Consider the following 16,470-nt stretch of genomic DNA (forward strand, 5'->3'; position numbering starts at 1 on the left):
GGTCTTAAGAAGCAGCACTGCTCACTGCCTGCGTGAATATCACCCAAGCACATCACACAGGAGAGACTCAGGACTTTGAAGGAAAGGCCTTCTCAGCTTGCCCATCTTCAGCACGAAGCACATACATGTTGCTTTGTTTTCAGTGGCCTGCTGGTACATTCTGCATCGGGCATCCCTCTCCTCTTCTGCTTAATTAAAAATTAAATCTGACCAATGATGATTTGAAATGCATTATATGCAACAGAAATTCAGTTAATCAGAAACCTGCCTTTTTTACTCTTACTTTTTTATCCCTTTCTCATGGCATAATTGTGCAAAATAATTCCCAACCAGAAAATGACTTCAACCTGCTGCCTGTAATGTGCATTTATTTGCTCACTAGTGTAAGGAAAAAACCGAGCTAAGCCAAGTAAGATACACGCACACGTTCCTGGAAGGATAATTTTAGAACCCGTTTCAAAGCCGACTCTAATTCGAAAATGCCTCTGCCACTTAGAACCACATGGAGATGTTACCAGCCTCACGAAATGTCATCAAGTAATTGAGTTTTGCCAGTGGTGGAAGTGGTGGTAGCCACTGTGGCTTCCTTGCTGGGAGAGGGAAGAGAAGGAGGGGGTTTATAAGCAGTAACTTCAGGAAGGATGCGATAACAGCGGACATACAAAGCCACAGGCTATTGATTGCAAATCTGGCAAGGCTGCAGGCCGTTCTCATTGCAGGCAGGGCACCGCAGGGCCCGATAGGACTCCTTAAATCTGTTGGCCAGCATGGAGAACTTGCTGCCGTGGCACAGAGAGCAGGTGGCACTGCCCGACCCTCGGCAGTGAAAACAGTTGTCCTCGGGAAGCTCCCCTTCCTGCAAGAGACAGGGCAGCATTCAGTTAGAGACCACTGTTCAAATACACGTTGAAATAGCACTGGGCTGCCAGAAAGGCAGAGGCAGAACGAGAGCAGAAAATGCTTCCCACAAATGCCAAAGAGGGAACTGACCAGAGGCACACAATTCTCACTGCAATTTTATCAGAGAGGATCTCCCTGATGGAATCTCTGAGACACCATCCCCTGCTACGATGCCTTGCACTTTGCAGCTTTACGTCCTTCACTGCCCTTGTCACCATCTGACGTGTCATTTCTGTGTGCTCCGTCAGGACAAGGACCTACTTATCCACATTGCCAAATACTAATAGTGAACAGCTGCAGTGTGCCTAGGTGGTGCGAGGTGCTGTTCTAAGAGCTTTCTTTACGTTAATCCGTACAACACCCCAGTGAGGTGGTGCAAATATTATCATCCTTGCTGCAGATGTGAAAATTGAGATGCTGAGAAGTTCGGTTATTTGCCAGTGGTCACACAGCCTTGGAGGAGAGGAGGCAGGTTTTAATTCCAGATGACTGAGCACCAGAGTTCATGCTCTTACTGACTCCATACACAGCCCCTCGCTGAACCTGTCCAGCAGCAGGCGTTCAAGAGATACTGTTTTTGTGTGACTGGCCGAGAGCCTGAGTGGATGAATGAATCGATGTTACAATCCTTCGAAGCTGAGCTCTGAATTCCTGCAGTACTTTATTTTCTTTGATACCTGTGATAAGGCCTGAGAGAGCAATCATGCACCTTGGAAAGTTCCCTTGACCTCTCTACATCTTTGTTTTTCTTTCCCTGCGAAATGGGAGTAGTAATGCTGACCTCTCGGAGCAGCTGGAATATTAAATGAGAGTGTGAAAAAAACCACAATTTTCACCTGGCATATTATAGGTTTTCCACAAAAGTTAATTCACTTCTAAGCCCTGCTAGTGAGTCTTGACTTACTAGTGCTCGACTCCCGTCCTGCAGAATATGCCCCTTGTCTACGTCATGTTCCCTCCCTAAGACACCTCAAGGAAACTAGCAACCTTTGCATTCCTGTGCGGACTGTGCATAGACCATGAACCTCCCAAGAAATAAGGGGCGGTACCAAATCAATACCAGGTGGATCCAGCACCAAGTCCTGTCTATTTCACTTGCAAATCATCTCTCAGATCCATCCAGTTTTCACCACCCACAACCGCAATGCTAGTCCAGATACACACCAACTCTGGCATGAATTTAGGGTGGAGCCCTGCCTCTAGTCTTGTGGGTGGCTCTCCCCAAACCAGACAACAATTATTTGTTTTCAGATGTTGGCTTAGCAGCACTTATCCAGGAAGCCTTGCCTCCCCACACCTCTGGGCCAGGAGTCCTGTCCCACCTGTCCTGCCCCAAGCATGGCAGGCCTCATCTTCTACTGAAAGTTCCTGCTGACCAGACATGAAGCTCTCTGTGCTAGTCCCTGTCACCATCACCTCCAAGACTTCTAGTGCAGTGCCTGGCACAACACGTGCCATTCACATGTTTGCCAGATGAACAAACAAAACGATGATGTCTGGAGAACCCTTCTGATTCTTAAATCCTAGGACCTAACAAGATGGCGGAATCCACTGGGTGGCTCAACCCAGCTAACACAGCTTTCTTTTATAATTTAAGAATAAAAATAATCTTGAAAAGGGCGGCATGAGTTCTGAAAATAGTTCCATTGTGCTACAAAGTGCCTAAGAAGATACCACATTTTATTCATTCTAGATTTAGGGAATGGAAGTGATCATCCAACCGACAAAAGCCTAAACGTACCCTTCGGTTAATATTTTATTGATTGTGGCCATATTTGAATACATCAACAATGGAGAAACCTGTTTTCTACCCTTAAAGTATTCAGAGTATTCAAAATAAGTGTTTTTGCCAAAATATTCATTAAGGAAATGGTCACAGTCCGTTTTTCTGCTAAATCCACATGTTTTTGTTTTGGACTTGATCCCAGTGAGATTTTAATGTTGTCAGTGCTGCCAAAGGAAGTATAGTAAATTCCTACCAAAATGCTATACATGTCATCCAAAAATTAATTTGCATACAATGTCAGGTTCAGCTATGAAAAGATTCATGAAATGACCTGGTGCACCTGTTGCGGAGAACAAAAAAAAATCATCGATCAAATTTTATCTAATGTCACGTGGTTGTATGAGGTGCTATTAGAAGGCTCCCTGGAATTTCCATTCTTACCCTGGGTTACCACCCTCTTTCCAACCACTTGCTCTCAGCATGTCATTTAATCATTTAATGATTAAATCAAGGGCTACTGAACCTCTATTCAAGGCAAGAGGGATATAAGCTTCTGTCTTCCATTCTCAGCATTTTTAATCTCCTCTCAGAAAATAATCAGTAAGATGGCTTAGAACATAGTTGTACTGCACAGTTTAGGTCCTGGAACCGACAGACCTATCCAAACCACCTCTTACTAGCTCCATGGCCAAGGAAAGGGGCCTCAGCTTTCACACTGCAGACTCAAAGGCTTGTGGTAGCCCTGATGATGCTAAGGAGCACCAATCTGAAGACTGCTCAGCAGAGTGGTTAAGATGATAGGACTGGTAGTCAGGTGGTCCAGGGTTTGACCACTGGCTCTGATAACCTCTGGCAAGTTACTTAACTTCTCTGTGCCTTAGTTTCCCCAGCTAAAGAGTGGGACTGCTAACAATCACTACCTCACAGAGTCCTTGTGAGAATGAAGTAGACTAATGCATAGAAAGCAGTGGGCATGGTGGTTGGCTATCACAGGCCCTCAATAAATGACAGTTGTTGTCATTGTTGTTGCCTATTTCAAAGGCAAGAGCGCATAAGGCATAAAGAAGTCCAGATGAGTTATGGTCTCAAATCCACCGAACATACGGCCAGATTTTTCCCCTTCCATATTTCACTGTGGCTCAATTCAATTATTGCTCTCCTTTTCTTTTACGGTGAATACAGATGGTCAGCATGGCCTGGCCGTTACCCTTGCCTTGCTCTTTCATCAAGGTTCCCACTGCTTCCCTGCTCCATATAACACAACAAAGGGTCTCCTGGTCAGAAGGGGCACCTTGATGTTCTCTGACCCTCTTTTTTAAAATAAAACCTGGCTGGGCATTTATTGCATGAGGGATTTGGCAAACAAATAGCAATTTAAAACAGAGTTTAAAAGACAGGCAAGTGAAGAATAACCTTTCACGGCAACTCTCTGCTGCACGCCTCTGTCCTAGTTTGTGGTATTACAGCCAGAAAACATGGATCTCTCCAAATTGAATTTACAGATAATTGTCATGTCAGGGCTGTTGTTGCTTTTTTTTTTTTTTTTTTTCAGGCCAGCGGCGTGACCTGCATTTTATCATTTCTGGCTCCTTTCTGAAAATATATGCTCCTACAAATTACAAAACGGCTTGAAAAAGAATAGAATTAATGAATTTTAAAGTGGGGAGGTAATGCTTCGGATCACAATGTTTAGTAGTCTGCCTGCTGCTAAGCTGGGTTCTGAATAGTGCTAAAAGGCAAGAGAAGGCAGAAGGACAATACTTCCTTACCAGCTGACACTCTGGTCCCAAATTCCAATATTCTTTCCACAAATATTTAACTAATATGCACTGTGCGCCTACTCTGTGCCAACCTCTATTTTCATTCTTATTTTTGTGCCACTGGAACTACTATACCAAACCCAACATAAACATGGCCCCAGCCCTCATGCAAGACAAAACTCTAGTGTGTGATAGCAAACGTTAACCAAATAACTACACAGAGAAATTGAAGACTGCAACCGAGGAGGGGTGCGAGGTACTCTGAGGGGTCTATCCTCTGAGGAAGTGATGTCTCCACTTTCAGATGCTAAGGGGAAGGGGGTGGGGAATCTGGAGAACATTCTAAGCAGAGGGAAGTTGCCTCTGCTAGGAAAGGGCAAAGAACATATGAATGGTAGCTGGATGGGCAGTGTGTCTGGGACAGAGAGAATGAGGAGAGATGTGTAAGAGGAGAATAAACAGGCCGGGAGGGTCCAGGCTATACAACGTTTTCTACAACAAGTCAGAAGGTTTGGTTTCATTCCAAAGGATGAGATGTCACTTAAAGTTTGGGGTGGGGAAAGAGAGTGATGAAGGGGTGACATGATCATATTTCATTTCAAATATATCTTATCTAGTGTGAGATCAGGTGGGAAAGAGACATGAGTCATTGTGAGCAGAACTTTAGTAAGAGTCTTTTGCTAGAGTCTGGTCATGACTTTCTCATTCCCATCCTCTAAACCTTGCCAAGGTGGGGATATCACTCAAGTACGAGGAAGCCGCCGGCTCACTGCGTCACACCAACTCATGGGAGGTGAGATTAAGTCCCACAGAAAGCTTCAGCTCCCAAGAGATGGAATCTGAAGAGAGAGAAAATTCATTTCTGCTGCTATCCAAGCTTTTACTCCCTTAGCTTAAAACCATCAAACTTGCTTTTCCCACTCCCAACCCCACACTGTGAACTAATGAATATCATCACTCTACCCCCTCATCTGAGCATGTCTAAGCAACAGTTTCCAAGGTGAAGAGGGCACACCTCTGAGGCGTGTGGGAAGAAAAAAAAATCCTAACTGTTTATATTTACTTTTTATCTTAAAAAGGCAAGAAATTAAGCATCAATAATATCTTCAAAATAAACCGTTATACTAATTTTTAATAAACTAGTTGACACTGGCACCTTCACTAGGTCAGGCAGTGACCAAACATGGTACCCAGGGGACCCTAGAGTAAACATGACGTAAAGTGACCTCACTGCGTGCAAAGTGACAATGGTGTCCCAGCTCACTCATTCGCTTTGAGCATTTTGCAACATACTGAAGTTCTCTTGTCCCTGGTCTAGAAGACTTAGAGACAATATGGCTTAATTTCAACTAAACTAATCTCTACAAAACTGGACACATGTCTTCATAAGATCTCTTCAAGGAAACTGGATTGAGGATAAACCAGTAAGACAAACACAAGCAAACCCATTAAGAAAAAGAACAGAGCTGATTTTTTCCATCTCTGGAACAAGCTGTTCTTTGCCACATTGCAGAGTGAAAACAATTAATACCTAATTGGATCTCAAAAGAAGTCATCAAAAAAAAAAAAACTGTGCATATTTGAAATATATACATAACTGTTTTGCTAATCACTTACCATTAAAATATAATAATAAAGTTAAAATTCTTGAACATCTTTAACAGTTAGACATCTTAAGTATTTACATTCAAGTTTTTTCTGAAGTAGTGCAAAGATCAAAACCATGTGGAGACCACTGCTGTAGGGCCAGCTCCAAGTAGGACAGCGAACCATTCTGACACACCTGTGGGTACTGGTTATGGGGGAATGTGCTTTCCGTGTCTGGCAAATGCCCATCATTCAGGCCGCTGTCTCCACAGATTTCTTCTTTGCTCATCAGAGACTCCTCCTCGGCCTCCTCTTCCTTCTGGAGCATTTTCCTCATGAAGTCTCTCTTGTCCATTGGGGTTCGGATGATTTTCAGGTTGTTCGTGTAGATGATTATCTTTCCAAAATCTATAATAGATGGGGACTTGAGAAATGGAGAATAAGCATGGAGATTTAACACCGATCACCATATACAGGGCTGCAGAAACTGTTCAACATCCCAGGCAACAGGAGAGAAGGACCTTGTAACCATCTAGCATTTATGATTCCAACAGACTCCAAAGCTACGATTCACTCCCTGGTTTGTTCACTCTCTCTAAAATCCTTAAAACCCAGATTCCTTCCCCCTGTTGATGGTAACCAAGCAAAGCTGAACTAACTGTAAAACCGGGACTGCAGGGTGGGAGCCAGAACTTCTATTCCCACTACATACAGCAGTAGCTGATGCAGGGATGCACACAGAAAGAGTTTAATAAATACAAAAGAGGGCTTAAAAAAATAAACAGCTCTCCAAAATTGTTATGCATAAATAATAATAGATAAAATTTACTGATTATCATTATTTGATTATAGTGGATAGCATTTATTTTGTGTCGGGCACCACGATAAGCGTTTACAAGCATTACCTCACTTTCCCCTCAAGCATCCCTTGAGGCGGATGCTATGATTTCTACATCTTACCGATGAGGAGACTGAATCACAGTGAGGTAAAGAGCCTCCCAAGGTTACAGTTAGTCAGGGTCTGTGGCTGGGATTCGAACCCCAGTGTGTTTAACTCGAAAGTCCATATTCTCAACACCTACCCTGCACTATTCACAAGCATCTTCTCCCCAAAAAACCTGTAAGATTGTTATGTATATGATGATCTTATGTAAATACATAATATATAATGATCTTATATATGTGCAATCATCTTACATATATGTAATGTTTTTATTAATTGTACGATACAAAAATCTTTTAATGTCAAAAAATATACTTCTATAGCATTTTTTTTTTTTAAGTAGGCTTCAGGCCCAGCGCAGAGCTCAATGCAGGGCTTGAACTCATAACCCTGAGATCAAGACCTGTGCTGAGATCAAGAGTCAGATGCCTAACCAACTGAGCCACCCAGGGACCTTGTGGCATCATTATCAATAGCTCACGTTCTTTTGTATAGATTTATCATGTCTTACTTGACAATTTGCTGAGGAATAATTGAGACACTACTACAACAATGCAGTAAGGAAGCATGGGAAGTAAATGTTTAGGGATTATTAACTAAGAACACATATTGCCTCCCAGAGCTAGGATAGCTTGGAGGGAAACAACACCAGATCTCAATTCCGCTGTTCACCAACTGTGAGATTTAAGAGAATCACGTGACCTCTCAGAACAGCAGTTTGCTCCTCCGCAAATGGGGTGACATCTAACTGATGGGGTTCACTGATGGGCTTCACCACAGACAAAGTTATTATCAAAACAGAAGAATACTTTGATACTGGGTGGTAAGCAGGTGCTGTCCTGAGACTCCTGAGCGCCCTCCTGTTACCCACAGCTCTCTTCAGGGAACCTCTCACATCCCCTAAACCCAGTAATGTAGTGGTTGTTGCTCAGAAGTCCACGTTTCAGGACCCTGCCCCAATATTCTGCTGGCTTCTGTGCTGATTGGGCAATGTCCCTGTGGTTAAAGATTTGGACTCCCATCCCTGAGGCTAATTATATCAATTTCTAGGGGTAGGGGTGCAATGAAGAGTATATAAGACAGGGTTTCCAAAAGCTAAAAATACTATATACTGGTGGGCATTGTTAACATTGCTACTATTTTTTTTTTAACGTTTATTTTTGAGAGAGAGATAGAGCATGAGCGGGGAGGAGCAGAGAGAGAGGGAGACACAGAACCTGAAGCAAGCTCCAGGCTCTGAGCTGTCAACACAGAGCCCGACGCGGGGCTCGAACCCACGGACTGTGAGATCATGACCTGAGCCAAAGTCAGACGCTCAACGAACCACCCTGAGCCACCCAGGCACCCCTAACATTGCTAGTATGAAAAACTGTCCATTGGCAGTCCACACACAATCATGCTACACAGCTAAATACCCCAACGTGAAATCCTCTGCCCCGCCCTTATACAACGGGAGAAACCAAATCTACTTAGATGCCACAATTAAGCAGTCTCCTCTTTACAACCCTAACGCATTCAGTCACAACCTGGCTTAAACAGGACTTCAGTACTCAGGCCCCCTTCCTTGAAACACCCGCAGAGTTTTCAATCATTATTTATGAAGCCACAAGCTTCCTACTTGGGCCTGTTTTCTCTCCTTCTCTTCAAGGGATCGTGTGGCAGCTTCCATTTCCTATTGTTTGATGCTCACTGGGCTCCTGTTTCACACTCTGGACTATCAGTTTCTGAACATCAGAAGATAAAGATGGTGGCACTTCTGGAAGGTTCCATTTCCACTTCCACTAATAGCCAAAGAGGTTCAATTACTAGGGAACTTTTTTTCACACATAGAAATGGTTTTCTTGGGGTGAAACTCATAGCATGTTGAAAAAAAAGTCTGTGGTCATAGGGTCCAACCTCCTGCCTCTAACCTGGTCAATATGTGAGACACCAAAGATTGTAAATTTATTTTTAATGTACTCCAAAGAAGGAGGGTCCCAAATCACCTTTAAGGTGTATTTAAGTTTCAGTCACCCTGACAGCCAAGTTCTTCCTTGTGTCTAAGGAAACGCTCCGGGTGTAACTAAAGTTCACGTTATCTGGTTACGCCCAATTGCCCGTGAGAAAACACCCACTCTTCCATTACAGAGGGCCATGAGGAAGCCAGGAATTTTTTTGTTTCCTTCCATAGTGCCCAGAACGGCAACTTACGGGACTGAGCTTCATAAATGCCCTTGACAGTGGCAATGTGCCTGCAGACTGCTCTTCAGACACCACGAAACCTTTCTGTGGCTCTGCGTTTAAATGCGGGAACACCTTCCTGGGTCCTAGAAATGCAGTGGGCTTTGGAGGCAGGCAGGCCTGAGGCGAATTCTTCTGTGCAAGATTTGCAAGTTACTAAACTCCTGTGCACTGTTTCTCCAATTTGTAAGAATCTTTCTCAATGAATTACTGTGAAGATGAAATTACATAATATATACAGAGTATATGTTTAGTAAATGCCATTTCCCTTCCTTTCCCTTCCATTTTTTTTTTAAAGGAACCTTATAAAACTTCAGTTGGTTTCAATTCTTTAAAATATTTAGTTGTTTATAACCACTTTCTCTTTCTCTATCCCATAAAACTTTTTACAAAGACTCAGTATTTCTTTGATAGGAACCTGGTCATTATCACAATGGTAGGGAACATTAGCTAAGCACATCCAATGTTTCAGGCATAATGCTAAGTATTTCTTACATACAAACTTTTTTTAATCACCACAACAATCTTCATAAGTAGATACTTTTTTTAAAGTTTATTTATTTATTTTGAAAGAGAGTATGTGCATGCAAGCGAGCGATGGGCAGAGACAGAGAGACAGAGACAGAGACAGAGACAGAGAGAATCCCAAGCAGGTTCTGCACTGTTAGCACCGAGCCCAGTGCGGAGCTTGAACTCACGAACCATGAGATTATGACCTGAGCCATAACCAAGAGTTGGATGCTTAGCTGACTGAGCCACCCAGGTGCCCCATAAATAGGTATTTTTATTACTCTCATCTCATAGACGATAACATTAAAGCTTGGCAAGACTAAGTGGTTTGCTTAAGCTCCCACAGTAAGTAGGCAGAGTGGACAAAAAGCCCAGGTCTAACAGACATCAGAGCCCCTGTTTCTTAATTATTATTTTTACTGTGGTAAAATATATTACATAAGATTTACCACTTGAACCATTTCTAAGTGGACAGACAGGTCAGTGGCATTGGTACATTCACACTGTTGTGTAACCACTACCACCAACCATCTCCAGAGCTTTTTCATCTTCCCAAACTGAAACTCTATGCCCATTAAACGCTCACCTCGCCCCTCCCCCAGCCTCTGGCAACCACTGCTCTACTTTCTGTCTCTATAAATCTGATTGCCCTAGGCACCTCATACAGGTGGAATCATATAATTATCTTTTTATGACTAGTTTCTTTCCCTTAGCACAAGGTCTTGAAGTTTCATCCATGTTGTAGCATGTGTCAGAACGGCCCTCCTTTTTAAGGCTGAATAATATTCGCCTGTGTGTATATATCACATTTTATTTGTCTATTCATCTACTGGTGGACATTTGGGTTGTTTCCACTTGTGAGCAATTGTGAATACAGAAGCTATGAACATTGGTGTACAAATATCTGCTCAAATTCAGAGCCTTTACTTTTAATTGTTGTAGTTAACTGCTGCCCAGTGTTGCTTCACAGCCAATATTTACTAGGGTTATTTTACAACTGGGTTCACTGTTGAAAAATCATGGCTTTCCGGCTCTCGTTTCCTTATTTTTCATGAATACCACACTGACAACCTGTTTCAGTGGGTGGAGCTGCAGGAATCTGTCCTGATCCCCCTCTAACCCAGAGGCTGGCTAAGATTAGGAGGTGGCACTGGATCAGGCAACAAAGAAAACAAGGATAACTGGATCATGCAGGAAACCAGGTGAACAGGAATCAAACTCTGAACATGGTCTCCAGCGTACTGTGTTTAAACCAATGGTGCAGCACTCCTATGAAAACTCAGTTATCTGGCTTTGTAAGTCCTTACCAAATCATACATTCACATACATGCCAAGTTTGACACATGATCTGTGAACTGGTCCAATATTCTCTACCATAGGCTTATACAAGGTTTGTATAAACTACAACTTTGTAGTCTAAACCTACAAATAAGATTCAGTTTAAAAGAGATACTGTAAGTACAAGATATAGCCAAGAAGCTACGATATGACAAGCACTCAGTAAATGGCAACTATCACTATTAACGTCATCATTATGATTCATGACCTTATTCTCTAAAAAGGAGCATTCCAGAGGGTCAAAAGCGCGAGGCATCAGAAGAGCTGGGTTCTTATTCTGACTGTGTACCTAATGACCCTCTAATACTGGTAGATCCCTTAACAACTTGGCACTCAATTTTACTCATCTGCAAAATGGAAATGCGCATATTTTGCCTTTCTCCTCAAAGTTGTGCTGAAGACCCAATGGAAAAGTCTATTACTCGGAGATCATGAAGAATGAATTCTTGCCATTTGCAACAATGTGGATGGAACTAGAATGTATTATGCTAAGCGAAGTCAGTCAAAGAAAGACAAATATCAGATGATTTCACTTATATATGGAATTTAAGAAACACAACAGATGAACATAGGGGAAGGGAAGGAAAAATAAGAGAAAAGCAGAGAGGGGCAAACCACAAGAGATTCCTAAATACAGAAAAAAACCTGAGGGTTGTTGAAGGGGAGGGGGGTGGGGGGGATGGGCTAAATGGATGATGGGCATTAAGGAGGGCACTTGTTGGGATGAGCACTGGGTGCTATGTATAAGTGATGAATCACTGCGTTCTGCTCCTGAAACCAACACTACATTGTACATTAACTAACTTGAATTTAAATAAATAATTTTTTTAAAAAAGCAAGTATGTGATATTGCTTCATAACGTCTAAGTTACTGCACTAACATGAGGGGTTGTTCACTCCAGCTCCCTTCGTTATCAAAAAGAAACCTGGTATTATCTTTGATAAATGTGGACTGCCCATAACTTCACTTTCACCAAGGCCAGAAAGGCCAATGCATTTGTCTGCCAGAGATGAATTATCTGTTCCTTTGAAACTAACAATAAAAATGATTAGAGAGTAATTATCTGAATTTCACACATTAAAGATGAGAGCATATCCTGGTGTACTATTCATTAATGACCTGGCACATTAGATAACTGTATTTAATCTTAAAGAAAAAAAAAAGGCATTCACAATCCCATTGGCAAACACCCACACATCTCTTCATTTTTAGAAATCAATGAATATTTTCCAAGTTCTTCTAGCTTAAAAGAAAATCATGTATGTGCTTTTGATCATCCATGGTACTGGCAAAGATAATTGAATTAACAGACAAAATACAGGTTTCAACTGAACTACTAGCTCGAACTTCTTCCCCATGTAACATTTCCTCTGCTTGATTTGCTTTTCACCATTTCTTCCCGGGACTCCAACCACTCAGTGTTCATGCTAACACACAAGGGAAAGGCAAAATAAACAAACAAACAAACATTTTTTAAAAGCAGGCAGCAGGAGGGAGAGAGGAAATAAAACAAGACAGGGATAAACCACAAGCTGAATAATTGGCTGGAGTAAAATGAGCACCTTCAAACACTCAGCTCTTTCTGGAAACAAAACAGCCAGTTGTCACATAATTTTCTAAAACGGCAGTCTGGCAACCTGAAAACCACTGCATCTCTATTAAATTTACTTACCGAGATAACCCAGCGAATGACCCAATTACAATTTACTACCCTGGATGGAAGGGAATACTATGTCCGCTTACTGCACTTTCCAATAAGTAGTCAGCAAGCATGTTATTTTTGTTCCAGAAATATTATTCCAACAGTGGCTTCCCATTTGGTGCACCTACAGCTCTGGTTGGTACTGGAGCATGAGCAATGTACAAATTTGAATCGGGCATTTTTCTATACACATTTTAACTTAAAGTTTACACATCATGCACAATACCAACCTTATGGTCATTCGCCTTGTAATCATTGAAGAAAGACTGGCCGCCCGCCAAAGTGTAGGCATTGCCCTCTCTAAAAACACTGATCCTCTGAGCAGTCAGCTTAGGGGAGTATGGTCGGGGCTTGGGGGCCTCCCCAGACCCGTAAACGCCATCCATTGGTTCAAGGGACTCTTGGAGAAAACTGTGAGGGTATTCCTCCTTTGGCGACTCTAATTCCTGCCCATCCTCAAAGACCTGCTTCAACACTCTGCCACTGTAGGAGGAGGAGATTTTAAATCGTACTTTCCGTGGTTTGCCGTCACTCTTCTGGTTCAGCTTCTTCTCGGAGTCCTCCATCAGTAGAAATTTCACCCTGTGGTTTCCTGGCTTCAGCGTAGCCAATGAAACTTGGGGCTCTGAGAAGAAGGCATTTTATTTTCTCTCCTCTTGCATATAATTAATTCAAGTTGGTGCTGGGGTATGCTCAGTTTACAGCAACTGACACCCACACATTAAATATTGACAGGTCCTCATGCAAAGGCAGGCGATTGTGGGTTTATGGAGTAGAGAGAGCACAGCATAAGACAAGATTGGGTCCCCTTTGATCCCAAACTCCCCAATAACTTCAACCAAACCCTGGCTTTTCCTAACCTGAGCAATGGTTAAGTTTATATAGACTGAACAAAGTACCAATTCAACAAGGGTCAGTTACACCATCAGCTAGCAAGTGTCTTAATATTCTTACCAACTACAATGACCTAGTGAGTATTTAATAGGTGCCAGAGATTTTTACACACATTGCCTTATTTTGTCCTCCCCATAAGCCATTGGAAGTATAATTATCCCTGTTTTACAGAGGGGAAAGAGAGGCTGAGAACCGTTTCCCCATGTGTCTACTCCATTGCAGCTAAGTAAGAGACAGAGCAGGGATCAGAACTCAGTTCTGACTCCACAACCAACGGCCAGTCCACGAGGCCAAAAGTTTTCAAACTGTGTCTCATGGAGCCCTAGACGGGAGGAAACTACAGATCCTAGGTTCCAGGCCTTGTACTCCGGCATTAACCAGAGCAGTTACACTTCATTTTTATTTTATATTTAAGATTTCACTTGCAAGCACAGCACTAGGCCCCATTGCCTATGGCAGATAACATGCAGTAAATGCCTGTCACTGTGCAACAGTCACTGAGAGGAATATCAGGGCAGTATGAGATGTGGGGCTTGTGAATGAGAGTCCTGCACTCTAGTTTAGGAAACAGACCTAACATATATGAAATAACAGCCTCCTGCTGGCGGCAAACTGTCCACTGCTGTCTCCTAGAATAGATATTCTGGGGAGAGGGTGGTCCCTAAGGAGACAATGAGCGGAAGGAGGAATGAGCGGAGTCTAAAAGGATGGCTTGGATTTGAAGAGCTGAAATGGTGGGGGCTGAGACTTTCTCCTCCTCTTTGTTGATGATTTCATCACTTACTCAGTTGTCCAAACTGATTTGTCTTGTATGCCTGCAGCCATTCCTATGGATTCTATCACCACTGCCTTCCTTCATCCACTCCCACCACCGTGACCCTAGGTCAAGCCCTCATCACTTCTGTTTTCAAGATGGCAACAATCTCCTAATGACTTCCCCACCCATCCATTCTCCATATTGATGCCACAGCCATGTTTAAAAAAAAAAAAAACTATCTACAGATGTCAGTCTCCTACATAAAAAGTCTTAACCTAATTTTGCAGCAGGCAAAACCCAAAACCTGTCCCTTCACTTGCACCCTCGTCCTCTGTCACTCTTCCAGGTGCTGCCTTTAATTGGTGGTCCAGGCACACTGACAAGCTCACCTACTTCTTAGAACCACGGGTTTCTGTCTCTTATTCAGTGCTCTATTTCCTGTTTGAAATGCCATACTTCTACTTCTCCTTCAAGCTACACGTCAAATGTCACTGCTTCTGGGAACTCTTCCCACTTGCCCGAAGTCTAAGGCCATGGAACTTTGGACTGACCACCATTAAGCGCTTCTTACCTTCTCTTACCATTCCTGTGTTTCCCTTCACTGAACTGTAAATACCTTAGAGTCAGAAACAGTCTTTACTTCTCTATCCCTGGTGTTTACCAAAATAACTGGCACATAAGAGAACTCAGTTAGTAACTGTTGAGGTATGACTCCCAGGCAAGAAAAATCAGATAAATCAAACTTTTGGAACAGGAGTTGAGCATACTTCATGTAGAATACGTAGGATCAGGGGCGCCTGGGTGGCTCAGTCGGTTAAGCGGCCGACTTCAGCTCAGGTCATGATCTCGCGGTCCGTGAGTTCGAGCCCCGCGTCAGGCTCTGTGCTAACAGCTCAGAGCCTGGGGCCTGTTCCAGATTCTGTGTCTCCCTCTCTCTGATCCTCCCCCATTCATGCTCTGTCTCTGTCTCAAAAATAAATAAACCTTAAAAAAAAAATAAAAAGAATACGTAGGATCAAAAAGTAGTCGAGAAAGACATTTATATTTCCACTAAGGAGGGGTTTCACAATGATCAGGTCCTGTGTAATCAATGCAAGGAACAAGAAACACACACACACACACAAAGAGAAACACCATTGTTAAAAAAGAAAGATGTGCTCATCATAACATCAGAATATACCTTCCTCTAGGTTTCCTAGGGTGCAGAGCTGGCCCTGATGTACCATGAATGCACCCGTAGCCTCCTGTAGGAGGCTGATACATGGGTCCCTCAGCCCTCAGGACAACCAGGTAGGGTCTCAGGCTTCTAGGTAGTCATCTCTGACTACATTAGCCTCATTCATTTATCCCAGCATATAGAATGAATACCATTATCTTATATTATCTCAGAAAAAAAGAGATTTGAATCAAGTAGCACCAAATTAGGAGTGGCTGGTAGGAGTGCTCCACCAACAGGAGCTCAGGGAGAGACTTTCTATAGAGAGAAGGCAGAAGTTAGAAAATTATTGATTGGCTTTTAGCGACTGGTTGTCCTTAGTGCTTTGATTTCATAACCATTAGGCATTTACAGGCTTAGATTGTGGGTTACACGGCTCAGGCAGGCTGCCACAGCACTAGAACCACAGCAGTTTGATGGCCTCCCTGTGTAATTAATTTAGCAGTTCCTCCATTTTGGTCACACTCTTACACATGAGAGATTGACCAAACTTCTGGTATTCGTGCTCTCAGTTACCACCAAAGCTGAGTGGCTCTGGTCTCATTGTGAAATTCAAAGGGAAAGACATCAGATCTGGGGAAGGATTGTTTTTGTGTTCCTCTCATTGTTCATCTTGTTTCTGTTTCTCCAAGTGCAGTGAGACCATCTGATGTACTGCTGATGGCTGCAAACATGCCCTTAAGACCTCCTGGAGAACACAGCACACAAGGGAGACTGAAGTGCTAACTATCAGGAAGATAACACCAAGAGACTTAAGTCTACTCATTAGCCAGGGCATTCATGAACTAAACCAGCTGGTATCAAATAAATGACAAAATGTACCTAAAAGGGCATCAACCTATTTTGGCCAAGCAGCATATTTATCAATTTCTTGTATTTGGTATAATACCAAAAGTATTGATTCAGCAATTAACAG

The 16,470-nt window shown here is 42.7% G+C and overlaps 1 protein-coding gene across 1 annotated transcript; it reads right to left on the reverse strand.

Moving 5' to 3' along the window:
- Positions 1 to 427: 427 nt before the first annotated feature.
- On the reverse strand, positions 428 to 13,253 carry GRXCR2 (glutaredoxin and cysteine rich domain containing 2). The gene is made up of 3 exons (XM_007079969.2): positions 12,918 to 13,253; positions 6,170 to 6,397; positions 428 to 856 (listed from the first exon to the last, which is right to left on the reverse strand). The coding sequence occupies exons 1-3, from the start codon at positions 13,251 to 13,253 to the stop codon at positions 674 to 676; spliced, it is 747 nt and encodes a 248-aa protein (XP_007080031.2). The 3' UTR covers positions 428 to 673.
- Between the last annotated feature and the right edge of the window lie 3,217 nt (positions 13,254 to 16,470).

The sequence above is a fragment of the Panthera tigris genome, chromosome A1 (assembly GCF_018350195.1).
Source record: "Panthera tigris isolate Pti1 chromosome A1, P.tigris_Pti1_mat1.1, whole genome shotgun sequence".
Lineage (NCBI taxonomy): Eukaryota > Metazoa > Chordata > Mammalia > Carnivora > Felidae > Panthera > Panthera tigris.